The sequence below is a fragment of the Centropristis striata genome, chromosome 21 (assembly GCF_030273125.1).
Source record: "Centropristis striata isolate RG_2023a ecotype Rhode Island chromosome 21, C.striata_1.0, whole genome shotgun sequence".
In the NCBI taxonomy this organism is placed as follows: Eukaryota; Metazoa; Chordata; class Actinopteri; order Perciformes; family Serranidae; genus Centropristis; species Centropristis striata.
Window position 1 is genome coordinate 11,342,801 of NC_081537.1, and position 16,500 is coordinate 11,359,300.

The 16,500-nt window shown below is 36.8% G+C and overlaps 1 protein-coding gene across 1 annotated transcript; it reads left to right on the forward strand.

Moving 5' to 3' along the window:
• The first annotated feature begins 1,328 nt into the window (after positions 1–1,328).
• telo2 (TEL2, telomere maintenance 2, homolog (S. cerevisiae)) lies at positions 1,329–13,906 on the forward strand. Its single transcript, XM_059325416.1, has 21 exons — positions 1,329–1,668; positions 2,730–3,101; positions 3,900–4,177; positions 4,270–4,338; positions 4,753–4,900; positions 5,012–5,114; positions 5,606–5,674; positions 5,758–5,899; positions 6,932–7,068; positions 7,153–7,238; positions 8,013–8,111; positions 8,200–8,288; positions 8,376–8,467; positions 8,647–8,763; positions 9,908–9,979; positions 10,080–10,250; positions 10,345–10,436; positions 10,526–10,625; positions 12,377–12,441; positions 12,749–12,864; positions 13,404–13,906. Exons 2-21 carry the CDS (start codon positions 2,761–2,763, stop codon positions 13,523–13,525), a joined length of 2,508 nt encoding a protein of 835 aa, XP_059181399.1. The 5' UTR covers positions 1,329–1,668; positions 2,730–2,760; the 3' UTR covers positions 13,526–13,906.
• The last annotated feature ends 2,594 nt before the right edge of the window (positions 13,907–16,500 follow it).

A 16,500-nucleotide genomic window follows, 5' to 3' on the forward strand; every position in this document is an offset into this window, starting at 1 on the left:
TTCTCTATTCGTTTTTAAATTTACATTTATTTAATTGTTTATTTTTTTCCCATTATTCCCCCTATTTATTTCCCAAATGTGTTTACTTACTTACTTGCAATTACATTCTTAAACGTTTCTTGCACTTCTTTCAAAGTGTCTTATGGGGTATATATATATATGTATATATATATGTGTATATATATATATATATATATATATATATATATATATAATCAGTGTTCCAGTTCCATATTATCTAAGATGAATGTATTCCAAATGGTATTATTTGTAAACGTTAGATTTGTTATTTTCTCTCTGACCTCTTTCTGCAGTTCCTATTCTTGTGCAGGTTGCATATGTATACACACACACACACACACACACAGTGCTTACAACAAATACAGAGCCTGGAGGTGCTCCTCCAGCCCTCCAGCCACAGATACCTGATACTGGGTTCCTCTGTGTCCAGCTCATCAGCTCCACCTGTTGGTTGTGGTCATGTACTCAACCACAACTTGCTCTGTTTGCCTCCAGTGTCAGGTGTAGCCAGAGGTTGTAAGTTTGGGGCTCATGTCAAACATGCTCAGCTATATTTTTTCAAGCCATTTCATGAATGAATTCCTAAGAATTCATTTCAAAAGTGAGCCTAGATGATATTTTGTATCTAATTATGTGTCTAAACTGTCTTAATAATTCTGAAAAAATAACATCTGCCACGAGAAAAGAGACAAAAATATTGTCTGATATGATTTTACCTTACCTAGGGTAGGAATTTGGTGTAAACGTCATTATGAATGTTATAAGAATCCCTAACAATGTAAAATAAATGTTGTCTTCCATACACTGAATTGAATATCAGTGGAACCATGTAAGTGTGCAATAATGAGGATTTGTTTATTTACTTTACACAATATACTCAATATAAGAAAGTACAAATCAGTGAAAAATAAAAAAAACAAAAAAAATAAGAATATATTTGAGAAATATAGCAAAACAACATGACCACAACATATATTTTATTTATCACTGCCCATTAATAGGGGATACATGTGGAGTGGAAATGTACAGAAATACTTAAATAACTGCTTCTTCTTCTTGTTTTTTGAAACTTGGTTTATTCTTTTCTTGCAATAGACATACAGAACACACCGAACATATGCCTCCCCAACCCCCAACAGAATAAGTAGATGAATGTAGAGGAAAGAATATATACGATTAAGAGATACATACTTAATGTAATACACACACACACACACACACACACACACACATACCTGTGTATTAGAAATGTACTGCAAAAAAAACGGTCAGATGCAGCAAAATCAGATAATGCAGTATACTTTTAAATAAAAGCAGAGTAAAAGAAGAGAGGATAAAAAAAATTGAACAAGATAAAAATAAATACATAGAAAGAAATGTACACACATAAGGCATCCGTGGGCTTCTTGAATGCCTCCCGGGTCAGACTGTCCCCGGAACCTTCCCTCTGCTTCTTGCTCACCACGGACGTATTTTGATGGAGCACAGAGAGAGCGAGGAGAGGCGTCACGGCGGGATGATGTCAATGTGAAAACTGTTAGTAGGAACTGCACATTTAATTTTAAAAAGAAGCGTTTTAACTTCACAGCGACTCTAAAACATGTCGGCCACGTGAATTTCTGCTGTTTTGTTGAATAAAATCCTCAGGTACGTATCAGTTTTAACAGGCTAACAGTTGAAGCTAATTCACTTAAATTAATCCACTCAAGTAGAGATTTGTGTTTACGTATTTTTAGTGACAGCTGCTGTATTTTGAAGCCATGATGATATTTTGTTTATCCAAAATTAGCTTTAACTTTCCCCCTATGACTGTTGGGTCTACGGCTAAAGGTACAGTTACCTAAAGCACAACACACTTTAGTCTTAGAATGGGGAAGGCTGTTAACCCATAAAGTGTTGCTGTGATATTCAGACATAACCTGTACCTTAATCCATAAACCTCAAATCCGATAAAGGAAAACACTCATAGCTACACTTTTTGAATACAGGCAAAAAAGAACACATAAATAAAAACACGATGACATGACAATATAACTAAGGTGAAAAGGAGACAATTGGACAAAAGGAAAAATTAATATAATTAATCAAAATAAATTATTAGGATAATTTCACTTATTCAACAATTGGATAGACAGTATAGATACAGATATATAAAGTTTTATATAACCCCACTCTACAGTGGAGCAATTTTTTTTCCATTTCATGTTGTGGTTTCCTGCTTTGTGATGGTTTTTAGCAGTACTTATTTATTTAAAATATACTGGTTTTGCAATATACTTTTTAGGAAACTTAGATTCAAAAATAGATTCAAAATATAAATGTTTTATTTAGCAGAATAATTATTTTTATAATGCATGGGCGTTTTACTTTAATCCATAACCTCCAACATACATGTATTTTGTAAAAGTGATAATAGAAAAAAATATGCAAAAATAAAATAATATGCAAAAATAATGCAACATATTGAGATTTGAAAGAAAGAGAGAGAAAAAGAAACTGATAATTGGAAACTTATTAACTGTAACTAACTTTAACTGAAAGATTTTGTATTAGGAATCAATTTTTGTTTTGTTAATTGTTCTTAAGAATATTCTGATAGATCCGGTAGCTTAATCTATAAACCTCGAATGGTGAATTGTTGTTTGTTCTTGTCTGAGGAGGTAGACACATGCCTCAGTGTGGAATGTGCTTTTGATGTTTTTCTTTAGAAGGTAAAACGAGGGAGTTACCATTTAAAAGATGGAGTCCCCGGCTCCAAATACTGAGGTTCGCCTCGCGGTGGCCCAGTGTTTCCGGACCCTCACGACATCCACAGATACCAAAGACATTATCGCCTCTCTTCAAACACTCCACTCTTACCTGGATGAAGGACCAGAGAGTAAAACCACCTCAGTTGAGCGTGCCGAGTTCAGGAGAGCTCACTTCACCCGAACCCTTCAGCTGCTCATCAGTAACGTCCAGGCCGACTGGCTGCTCAGCCTCACTGCAGCCCAGCGGACGGAGTTATGGGACGGCTTGTTCCTCAAAGGCCCTCCAGAGCAGGCGCTGCTGGCGCTGATGGAGGGAATAGGAGAGCTGAGGTGGGTGGTGTTAGATCGAGGATGAGCTTCATTATGTTGTCTATGGACTAAGGTTGTCAAAAGTATCGATACTCAAAAAATTTTCGATACTAAAACGTTGCATCCGGATACGATACTCATTTTCAAAAGTATCGAGTATCTGAAGCTTGTTATCATAGTTAGAGTTTCTTTTTGCACAACTGTTTTTTATTATAAATATTTAACCTGTGGTTCTGTGAATGTTTCTTGTTAACCCTTAATAGGGCACTCATTGAAATACTTGCAAATTCCAAATTTCAACCCTAGAGAATATTGGAGGATATTACATACAGCCAGAATGTGTAAAAAAAAACAACATACTGACTCGGGGGAGGAGGGGAATATTTTGAGAAAAAAGTTTATGAGATTAAAGTGGCAAATCTGCGAGAAAAAAGTTGCTTTTTTTCCACTTTTTTTCTTGTAAATCTACAACTTTTTTTGTGCAGATTTGCCACTTTAAATCTCTTAAATCTGCAACTTTTTTTCTTGTAGAGTTGCCACTTTAATCTAGTAAATTTGCAACTTTTTTCTCAAAATATTATTTTATTTATTACTCATTTATTACTCATTTTAGATATCCTCTGAAGTTACCAAATATAGTTCTTCGCCTGATAAAGGGTTAATAAAAATATTTCTATTAAATTTTGGGGTCTTTGTTTTTATCCTTGTGGTATCGAAAATGGTATCGAGTATCGAATATTTATCGGTATCGGTATCGAGTTGAAAATTTTAGTATCGTGACAACCCTACCATGGACTAATCACTGTCTCTCCACCACAGAGCCGGTCTAAATCTGGACAGATTGGTCAGCATCACGGAGAGGTTCCTTCAGAGTGGTCGACTTGCTGACCTGCTGTGGTCCTACTGTCTGGAGACAGGTCCCTCTGACTCCCCCCAGCTCCGGGAGACTCTGCTGGGACGTATTGTGGCGCTGCCTGACTTCACCGCCAACAGGTTACATCTGAACAACAAGCCCCTTTTCCTTCCTCAGCAGTATTACCCACTGCTGGCCACGGAGATGCTCACTGCCCTGCAGCGGACCTGCCAAGCACTGAAAGGTGAGGGGACATCTAAATGACAACATATGTCTTATGTCAAAGATTTCAAAATGATCATTTCTCATCCCGTCTCATTATCTGACTTTTATCAGATGGCACAGACTGCTCGTTGACTTTCATGGCTCAGACACTTGGGAAAGTGTGTATCCAGGGCCACAGTGGTGAGATTATTTCATGAATATTAGTGGAAATTACATTGTGGTGTTAATATGTAACAAGAAAACAAACTTTAATACTATCAATAAACTCAGTTATAAAAGCATTTTTTACACAATACATTGATAACAACAATTTTGATAATTATTTAGTAGTTTAAATTTCAGTTACCAGGTAATGAATCTAAAATGTTGTTGCTTTTGTCTGTTATACATCACATCATTATTAATATTTTTAGTTTGTGGTAAATTTGGGGTTGTAAAATTACAGGTGGAAAATTTCTGTGTACAAACTTCAGGATTAAAATGAACAACTAGTTAAACTCTGTAGGAAATGAATGGACTCTTGGTCATTTAGAATACCCTATACACACAGAATACGATTTATCCTCCTCTGGCATTTCTGTTTTCTGTCCACAGGTTTGGTGCTGGCAGTGCTGGCTCCTCGGCTGTCTGCCTGCACGCGCTCAGACATGGTGTGGCAGAGAGTTTGCTGGAAGCTTCTGCAGAACGTCCCACAGCGATGGATGGAGAGCGTGCTCACTGGACTGGTGCAGGCTGTTAGCGGGTAAAGTGGAGACTGAAACAGTCGCAGTTAAACAGCCAGCACTAAACATGGCCTCAAGCTATCAGTTTTCTATGTCTTTAATGACATCACTCTTTTTCTTCTTGTTTTCAGGCCTGATGCGTTGGGCAGGATCATTGGGAATCTAGTGTTGACTAATAAAAAGGCCCAGTATGTCATCACTCATAAACTACTGTTACTGCAGTACAAATATGAGGTAAGAAGATAACTTGCTGCCTAACATTAAACCATATAATCTTATAAACACATATATAGCATGTGTGTCTTTTTCTCAGACTCAAGTCTTTTTTTTTTTTTTACATATTTTATTTGTAAGTTTTCAGATTTATAAACATACATCACAATTACAAGGGAAACATCAGCTCCCCACCCCCACCCGCAGTGATAAAGAAATGGGAAAAACAAACAAACGAAACAAAATGAGGTCAATAAACAAAACAAAAACATACTCTTATAGGATCCAAAGCAATATAATACTGTACAATCGGCACCAGCCACTGAATGGGTGTCTGTACACATATGCGGTAGCCTATATACACAAACTTACATACATAAACACTAGCACTTTAGGCCATTCTGGATATATAGGACAGAAATGGTTGCCACATTTTGTCAAAGGTTCCAGGGCTGAAAGAAACATTGTATCGAACCCTTTCCATGTGTAATAAGTTGGTTATTTCTGCTCAGACTCAAGTCTTGAGAACTGTCCTGGGTTACCTCGCAGCAGACCGGGAGCGGAGACCACTGCTCATCCAGGTCAGTGCATAAGGATTTTCAGCAGACAAATTATATCAAGTTATATGTATTGATGATTTTGACGTGTATGTGTGTGTTCTCAGGTGTTGCGGTCTGTGTCTCAGGCCTGGGCCAACCCCAGTGCGGTGAAGCACACGCCTCTAGAGCAGCAGCTGTATGTCAGCAAGGCCTTACTGCTGAGTGTGAGTCTGCTGACAGACTGTGAGCTGCAGGAGTTACGCTCAGGTACAAATCATGTTTGATGCCTTGAATCACTCAGTAAACTAACGGTCACAATAGTTATTATTATAGCTCCACATCCTTTGTATTAGGGGTGGGCGATATGGCCCTAAAAGAATATCACGATATTGCAAGCATTTTTTGCGATAACGATATTCTTGAAGATATTAGGAGATACCTAAAAATATATAGAAAATGTATAAATAAATAGAAATCTAAACTGTAGTATGAAGTGCAAATCTCAACAGTTGCCAAATACAAAAAAATTTACTCTTGACTCTTGAGTATGAGCAAATAATAAAAATAACCATTTAGGTGTTCCAGGGGCATATTTTAATGAAATATTGTAAAGGACAATAAAGGTTCTTATATGTTTTATTTAAGGCATCTTATTTTGACAGTCTTCTTGTAAATTCTGTGGTGGATTCTCTTAACACTGTGCTCTTATTTTGAAAGCTGCATGTGTTTAATGACAGGGAGTAAGTAGCTTTTTGTGATTAAAACAACTTTAATCACTACATCAAGAAGTAGGAATGTTTGTCAATATCATGATATGCATTTTTTTTAACCATAAAAAAATATACCGATATTATTGTGAACGATACGATATGGCACACCCCTACTTTGTATCACATACTCTATTTGGGCTGCTCAATTATTTGGTGAATATTGAGTTCATAATTATATATAACATGATTACCCATTGTCTTTGGAAACATTGCAATGATTGAAGTTTCAAATTTTAAAAAAAATATTACTCAACTGAGAAAACTGTAAAAAAAAAATAAAAAATAACATACATTAAAAAAATTAAATAGTACAAAAATATAGACATTTAATAAAAAATATGAAAATAATAAATTAAATCAAAATAAATAAGAGCAACTGTGTTGTACTGTGAGTGCGCTTCCACAACCTACTGAAAATTAAATTAAAATTTGTTTAATTGCCCAAACCTTCATTGTATGTATAATATGATCATGTGAATTAAAGGAAAAACAAAGCTCTGCTCTCTCTGCTGTGTTCCTCTTCTCTCAGACTTACTTCAGTGCATGCTGGGCGGCATGCAGAGCCACCTGGACAGCAGCGTGGTGCGTGTCAGGCGTATGGGCATGGTGGTGGGAGAGTGCCTGAGCACTCGCATGGACATCAATAACACCAAGCTCACCTTTAAGGTACAGTCAGGGTGGTAACTGCAAGACACAATGCTACTCAGCCTAACTGGCCTGTGTGTGAGTTTGTATTGTGCTGTGTTGTAGTATGATCAGGACGAGGAAACTCAAGAGCTGCATTCTCTGATGACTCCAGTCACTGGTGACGAGCCAGAGGCCGAGCCTGTCAACGGGTTAGTGTTGTTACGTCTCTGGAACTGTCATGTATGAGGGAGGTTATGAAGGTTCACTTTTATTTATGGTCCCTAGCAGAGTTAGAAAATTAGAACTTAAAGACATCTGAATACTGAGGAATCTTAACCTTCTCAATCCCTAGAAGTTTCAGGGTTTTTTTTCACCTGTCACATTATACTCACTGTGGCCTCATTTTGTCACAGCAAAATACTCCCTAAGGAAATTAAATGTCAGTATTTTAAGTTTAGATTTTAAAAAGTATTTGTCACATATGATTAATTTAAGGAGCATCAGAAATGTGAAAATCCAACAATAATTTCTGTGTTTTTACCATTTCTGATTGTGATAAATGGTGTAATTTTAGGATTTTTCTTCTTTTAAAGAAGGTTGCAGGTTGTGGGATTTAGAGTGTTAACTGGTACAAGTTACCATTATAAGCTAGAAATCGTTATTATTACTATTTCTACAGGTTGTGGGCGATATGCACCGCTTCAGTAATTCGAAAAATATGTAGCCGTATTTTGTATTTAAAATTTGAGAGTCTGCAGTCTGTTTACTAAGAACTACTAAATGTGTTAACCAATTAATCAATTTTATAGCAATTTTTCAGTGCAATAGATAAAATGAACTCTCAAGGACACACACTGTATGTAATCCTGGCACCAAATATTTTAATTACTTAATGTTTAAACAATGGGCCATATCCCATAATATTTCTGTCAGTATTTATTTGTCGACAGCGGTTTTATTAAGAGTAAGTCTGTCATCCACAGAGTTGATTCTCCTCCAAGGACCAGTGAAACGACTCAGTCTTCTCAGAATGAATCATCTCAAAATAAGTCAAAAACAGACCCAGGCTCAGACCTGGACAGGTGTGTATCAGCTCTTTTCCCTTCATACTAAATGTAATTGTGAAAAGTGTTCTTCATGTTATTGATGCCAAGTTTTTTCATTGGTCAGCGACGACGAGCTCGCTCCGTACGACATGTCTGCTGATCAGGAATTAAATAAAGCATCCCCACCCCGCTACATACGGGACTGCCTGGAAAGTACGGCCCTATGGATTACATTTATTCTACCTCACAGATCCCTTTCTGTTTAAATGTCTGATGTGATTTTTCTGTCAACACATCCAGCTTTAATCTCCTCTGAGGACCCGGTGCGAGTGGAGCTCAGTCTGAGAGCAGCTGAGGGTTTGGTGAGGAAAAACATCTTTGCAGCCAGAGAGGTAAAACAGCAACAGAAATGTCCAGTACTTTAGATTTATTTATTTCTAGAATCACACTTCAAATAACACTTTATTATTTTTAATGCAGTCAGAACATACTGTTTTTCATACTTCTTACCTTACTCTGACTGGCTGCGGTACAGAGATTTTAATATTTTCTACTTTTCTACTTTGTTCAGATCAGTGTCCAGCTGACCAAAGTGCTTCTTCACATGGAGGATAAATACAACATAAATGGCTTCCAGAGTCTCAGACAGGCGAACATGGTGGCGCTCACTGTCACCGACTGTATACCTGTAAGATCATCAGCTTATTTCTGCACAATTAACCTTTTCACATCAAAATGTATGTTCCTTACTGCACAGCTAAATCGCCATGTTTAAAGGGATTGTTCAGATTTTTTTAAAGTGGGGTTGTATGAGGTAATAATTCACAGTCAGTGTTAGGGATGGGAATAATTAATCGATGATCGATTAATGGTCGTTAAGAATTTCGTCGATCAAGTTGAATTTTTAATTGATCTGTGAATTTATTTATTTAATTTTATCTATGACTATGTATCAGAACTCACTGAACTGAAACACAGCCGAGCGTTCAGTTCTGTGGCGGTACGTGAATAAGCCAATGAGCTGAGAATTAAGTTGGATAAATCTACAGTTTGCAAACTGACAGTTGCAATAACAATTATAAAACACACAGAAATACAAGGAAAACTGGCTTACTGTATCGAACCTCGCTAGCATGAATTACTAAATTTAATTTGATCCAAAACGTATTCAAACAGAAAACACATTTAAATATGCAACATTACTGTGAAAACTAACCTTATGCCTCTTCAGGGACTAAAACATAAAACATTGAACTCCTTGACGTTATCTTTACAGTATCATCGCATGTGATTTAGTTTTACAATCGACAGGAAGTCTCTTTTCCTCCTTTCAAAACTGTCTTTTTATCAACACAGGCCTCAGACTTTTGCACAGTACTGTATATATATATATATATATGTGTATGTGTATGTATGTGTGTATATATATATATGTATGTATGTGTATATATATGTATGTATATATGTATGTATGTATGTATGTATGTATGTATGTATGTATGTATATATATGTATGTATATATATGTGTACATATATATATATATGTGTACATATATATATATATATATATATCTTTATTTTGTCCATGTATGCATGTTTTTATACATACTGGAGTATGTATAAAAACAGCGATTAATCGATTAAATGAGGTCAACGTTATAGATGCTCGAGTTGGCAGTCAGTGTATTACTTTATTGTCTTCTTTTTTTCTAGAGTTAATATACTGACGATGGATAAGTCATCATACAACCCCACTTCAAGAAATCTGAATGACTACTTAAAGTGTCTATTATACTTTTTGAATGTTCTTTGCTTTTTGTTTCTGTGATAGGTGACTCAGTATTTAACCACAGAGTTTTACTCCTTGAACTACAGTCTTCGCCAGCGGCTCGATATCTTGGAGGTGAAAACAACAGCTGTGTTGCTTCACTAAATAACCTTAAAAGTGATTGATTTGAAGTCTTGTGTGTAATCAGGTGGCTGTTCTTGTTTTGGTTTCTCAGGTCCTTGCACTAGCAGCACAGGAGCTCTCTAAGCCAATCACTGAAAAGAGAAATCCATCCGTGGATATTGTTGCCAGCACTGATCTGACACCGTACCCTGGTGACAACCCCGTTCACTGGCGACAAGTAGTGGAGAAGCGGATTCAAAGCAAGACAAAGCGCCTCAGTAAGGTAGTTAAAGAGTTAAAGCCGGCTGAGTTAGATATTCTCATCTGCCTTTTTGTTATTTGAATGAAGCACTTCAGTTATTTCTCATGTGCTGCAGGGTGCCACACAACCTCCAGCTAAAGCCACCGCTAACCGCTACGCCCCTGTTGCTGGACACTTCTTTTTTCCTCTGCTCAGCAATTATGATAAGTAAGTTTTCTTTTATGCAGATTCCAATGCTCTCCATTCATACTTCTTAAATGCTATGATTGAACTAATATCTAGTACTTTTCTGCTAGGCCTCAGGTGACCTTTGACCTGCTGGGTAATGACCATCTTGTACTGGGCAGGTTGATCCACACATTGGGCCTCTTAATGCATCTAGCAGTCAATGCACCGGTAATTGTATCCATGCGTTTGTGACATTATCTGAATGTAGAGTTTTATATCAATATCATTGTGCTACACTTTTAGGCGTGACAGTTGATGCACTCACTCAATATACACTACCACTCAAAGTTTGGGGTCACTTATGCTACCTATACACCAGAAGACTTTGAAAAGATTTGGAAAGACTCCTGCAAAACTATCAGCTCACATCTGCTCACATCTAAAGACAACTGTTGAGAGTTTTTAGTCCCAGCCTAGTCTCAGACTGAGATTCTACAAAGACTGTGAATCTTGCAGGATCACTATTTACAAGATTACAACTAGATTTCCTTTAGCATTTTTTACCTACCATGCAATTTTTGTGTGTGCAGTGGTTTGTGTTGAAAAAAAAAAACAACAAAAAGAAGAGGAGAAGACGCCACAAAATGCCCCCTCACAAAGCTGAAAAGGGGTTTCTGTTTTTCTGACATGAAAAGTTGACTATTTTACAGTAAAATAGATATAAGGAAGAATAAAGGAAAGGAAACTGTAGAAAAGAATTCATGATATACATTTATGTCCTATTTAATTATTTGTTTAATTGAATAATTATACTTATCAGCTCTATCAACTTTCATTTAGTTAATCACACATTCATCATCAATTATTTATTACTTATTTATGTATACATTTATTTATACATTTTAACTGGGTCTGCTTACTGTTCTTTTTACTAAGAAACAGCGCCCCCCAAATCCCGCTTGTGGCCATAAATATATTACATCTCTATATTTGTATTTAGGATTGAGTTTTCTGACATTATTGTGATGTTACTTTTTCCTGTTGAAGTGGTTTTACTGCCGGTCTGGACCCGCTCATCTATTGGTTGTTGATTGTGTTCCGTCACTGCGACTTGCGATCATATCAAACACGTTTGATATGATCGCAAACCCAAGATTAGGAAAAGACTGATAAGAAACAGCGCCGATTACTACCTTACACTTAACGATCGGGATGACGGGAGCGCGCTGTGACTCCAGTAAGACTCCTAGATTTACTAAAGACTTTCAGTTTTTAGTCTGGGACTGTGAAAATCGTTTGGTGTAAGCCCAGCATAAGTAATGTCTGAAAAATATTTTTGAAAGAGAAGCACATTTTTTTCAAATTAAAATAACAGACATACAGTCTAGACATTGTTAATGTGGTAAATTACTATTAAAGCTAGGAACGGCTGATTTCTTATGAAATATCTATTATATATTGTCAGCAACCATCACTCCTGTGTTCCAGTGGCACATTGTGTTAATCCATGTGTATATTGTTAAAAGGCTGATTGATCATTAACACACCTGAGCATTATGTTAGCTCAGCTGAAAACTGTTTTGTTCTGATTTGAGAAGCAATAAAATGATCCTTCCTCAGGCTGTTTGAGTATCTAGAGGTAAAGTTGGAGATTTGTACAGGTTAAAATTATTATTTCTCCCCTTGTCAATGTCTTTACTATATTTTTGATTCATTTTGTAACTCATTTCATGAATAAAACAGTTTGTTTTAATGCAACACAACACAGACATTGTCTGGGTGACCCTAAACTTTTGAGTGGTAGTGTAGATAAAATCAGATCAGGCCAGGCAGAACAATTGTAGTTTATATTCTATGTAATTTAAGACCGTTATGTTACAATAAGCTTAGATTTATTAGAATAATAATATACCCCAGCTCTACCTCTTTAGGTTCCTATGAATGTATTTATGTATTTGTTTATTTATTTGTTTTTGCAGATAGCTGCACAGATGGGTAGGGCTTTACTCGACTTTGTGTGGGCGGTGCGTTACCATGCTGACCAGTAAGTATGACGCATATCAGTGTTTTAGACAGATAATTGGTTAAATTAGAAGCTTTTTGTGCATGCTGAAATCACAAAATAATGACAATACAAAAAAAACAGAAAAACGATCTTGTATTTATTTTAGTCCAAAAAGTGTTTTTGAGTTCACATGTTTTTCAGCGGTTATGGTGTTAAATAAAAATAACGCCTACAGTACATATTTTTTCCACATGGTTAATGGAGAAGTAAAACAATTAAACAAGGATAGGGATGTTTTGTTATATTGTTTAAGTCCGAGCTGTAACCTGAAGCCTGTGTGTTACAGGATGGTGAGACGAGGGGTCCTCTTCGCTGTTTGCTCTGTGTTTCTGAGCATGCCCAGTCAAAACCTGCTGGTGGACCTCAGTGATCAGCTGTTTGAGACCAGAACTTGGCTGGCAGGTAAAACATTTTTTTTAAAAACTTGACTTGTGGCAAAAGTTGGTGAAACTTTGATCATTAAAATCACTCCTTATGAGGTAAAAGTCAGGCAAAGCATGTGTTCCAGTTTTGTTATCATTTGAGTGTTTACAGCAATACACTGTGTATATGTTACTAATCATAGATTTACCATAAACCACATGGTTCTTGTAAATGCACAAAGGGTGAGGCTGCACCTGCATAGTGTAATTCTGTCAGGGACACACACATGCACAGCTGGACTGAGCATTTCTGGGAAGCAGATGAGGAACAAGGATTTCCTGTACTGCACAGACCGTCCATGACGTGACTGGCTCAGCAGCAGTTGCATGTTTCTTTATCCCTCTGAGGATTGAAAGTAGTTTCCCATTGAGTAAACGATATGGAGCAGAATTACACATTTTTTTCCTCATGTGTGATATTATTAGTTGTGCATATTTCATTGATTATTATACTGAGAGATGCATACTTTCTTGTCACTACTGCTAATGGTAATAATTCATTTGTGTTAATATCCACAGATGTTGCTGAAGGAGACCCTGATGCAGATTGCCGGAGTCTGGCCGTCCAGAGTCTGGTACTGCTGGATAAGAGCCTGAAGAAACAGCTACAAGATCAACAAGCACTGAGCACAGAGTCGTGAGCACAGCGTCAACTATGAACAATGAAACACTGAATGTGTCTCTGATGAGGGGCGGGCTTTACTGTACCTCCGTGTCGTCCTCGCTGAGCCTGGAGGATTGAGGTCGATGGAAGTGATGTTCCGGATATTTTCTGACATATTTTCATATCCTGGAACACACAAGCCAAGCAGCGGAAAGGAGGGCACATGTCTTCTCACACGTTTGTCAATGTCTTTCTGCATTCCTACATAATGCATAAACACATTTCAATACACTGTGTTGTTTAGGTATGTATATTTTATGAATCAGATAAAATATTGATTGAATGGAGAATAGGAGGCTATTTTTGTCCACCAATAAATTGTAAGTTTTGAGGATATCCTTCTTAACCTGAACTGACACATCTTGCTGTCCTCTGGTTGTTTGTTTGCAAAGGACATCCTGCCAATATTCATGTGCTACATGCATTGAAATAATGGAAATACTACTACTTCCTCCTGTGATGCTTTCAAAACAATGGGACATTTTAAAATACACAGTTGTTAATAGTTTTATTTCTAATGGCCTTGACTTGATTATCTTGGCATATTTAGTAGGAAGATCTGCATTGATGAGCCAACTTTTTTTTGCAGTTAATACAGATTTTTGTCTTGTGTTTTGCCAGGTATTTGTATTTAACTGAATGAGGCTGAGAATAGGTAAGGATATACAGTAGTGTTCAAAATAATAGCAGTCCAATGTGACTAACCAGATTAATCCAGGTTTTTAGTATATTTTTTATTGCTACATGGCAAACAAGGTACCAGTAGGTGCAGTAGATTCTCAGAAAACCAACAAGACCCAGCATTCAGGATATGCACACTCTTAAGGCTGTGCAATTGGGCAATTAGTTAAAAGGGGTGTGTTCAAAAATATAGCAGTGTCTGCCGTTGACTTTACAAACTCAAAACTATTTTTTACAAACTTTTTTGTTTCTAGGATTTAGCAATCCTGTGAATCACTAAACTAAAATTTAGTTGTATGACCACAGTTTTTTATAACTGCTTCACATCTGTGTGGCATGGAGTCAACCAACTTGTGGCACCTTTCAGCTGTTATTCCACTCCAAGATTCTTTAACAACAGTCCACAATTCATTTACATTTCTTGGCCTCTCCATAACATCAATGTTGTTGGTTTGGAACCAAGATTTTGCTGGTTTACTAGTGTGTTTGGAGTCATTGTCTTGTTGAAACACCCACTTCAAGGGCACGTCCTCTTCAGCATAAGGCAACATGACCTCTTCAAGTATTTTGACATATGCAAACTGATCCATGATCCCTGGTATGTGATAAATAGGCCCAACACCATAGTAGGAGAAACATGCCCATATCATGATGCTTTACTGTCTTCACTGTGTACTGTGGCTTGAATTCAGATTTTACTCTTACCAGTCCACAAAATGTTCCTCCATTTCTCTTTAGGCCAGTTGATGTGTTCTTTGGCAGATTGTAACCTCTTCTGCACATGCCTTTTTTTTCTAACAGAGGGACTTTATGGGGGATCCTTGTAAATAGATTAGCTTCACACAGACGTCTTCTAACTGTCACAGCACTTACAGGTAACTCCAGACTGTCTTTGATCATCCTGGAGCTGATCATTGGCTGAGCCTTTGCCATTCTGCTTATTCTTCCATCCATTTTGATGGTTGTCTTCTGTTTTCTGCCACGTGTCTCTGGTTTTGCTCTTGTTAGAAAAATTGCATGAGGAAACCTTGAAAATTGAATAATCTGTCACCAACAGAAAACCCTCACCATTTTTCTGCGCAGATCGTTGATGGGGAATGAAAAGCAGGAGGCCGTCCAAGTTTCTCAGTTTAACATAGTTTTATTACAATACGTCAAAAAATGTGCATTTTACAGAGATTCTCCGGGTTCAAAACTCATGTCCCTGAATACAAACAGACGGGTTTCAGTTTGTGGAGTCTGAACCCCCTCTCTCCCTTTATATTTAATATAAATGCATAGAGATATTTACCAAGGCTGACCTGATAGTCATGCACAGAGACAGACACAGGGACAGACACCAGGGAGTCAAACAACAGAGAAGCAGAAATCAAGCATAAAATCATTTACCAATATAGAAAATAATCAATTACTTTAACACTCCATTTTAAAGCATTGGAGATAATTTTAGCCGAACAGCCTATAATTGATTGTACCTCTATAAGTTTTCCCCTCTCCAATCAACTTTTTAATCAAAGTACGCTGTTCTTCTGTATAATGTCTTGAATGACCCATTTTCCTCAGGCTTTCAAAGAGAAATGCATGTTCAACAAGTTCTGGCTTCATCCTTAAATAGAGGCCACCTGATTCACACCTGATTCTTCACAAAATTGATGACCTCACTGATTGAATGCCACACTGCTATTTTTCTGAACACTCCCCTTTCAACTAATTGCCCAATTGCACAGCCTTAAGAGCGTGCATATCACAAATGCTGGGTCTTGTTGGTTTTCTGAGAATCTACTGCACCTACTGGTACCTTGTTTGCTATGTAGCAATAAAAAATATACTAAAAACCTGGATTAATCTGGTTAGTCACACTGGACTGCTATTATATTGTCATACACATATACATACACATTGTCATCATACAAATCATACATATATATAAAATTCAAGAATTAGAGGAAACTCTGAGGGGAATCTGAGAAAATTATAACTTAACTTTAAAACAATTCCTTAACAAGATAATTTTAAAAAAATCATGAAGTAAATTTGCTGATTTAATCACTGCTGTTGAATTTAAGTTGAATACCAGAAATTACTATGAATATAAATACATGCTTTTATAGCAAAGTCTTTCAGTGAAGGAAAAAACAGCATATTATTTAGGTGAGATTAGACCAAAAACATGTTGCACCCATGTATCAAACACGACTTAAGGAAAAAGTAAGGTTTTAATAAAATGGATCTCTTCTATTCCTTCTTTACAACGTAGCTAAATTCTTAACA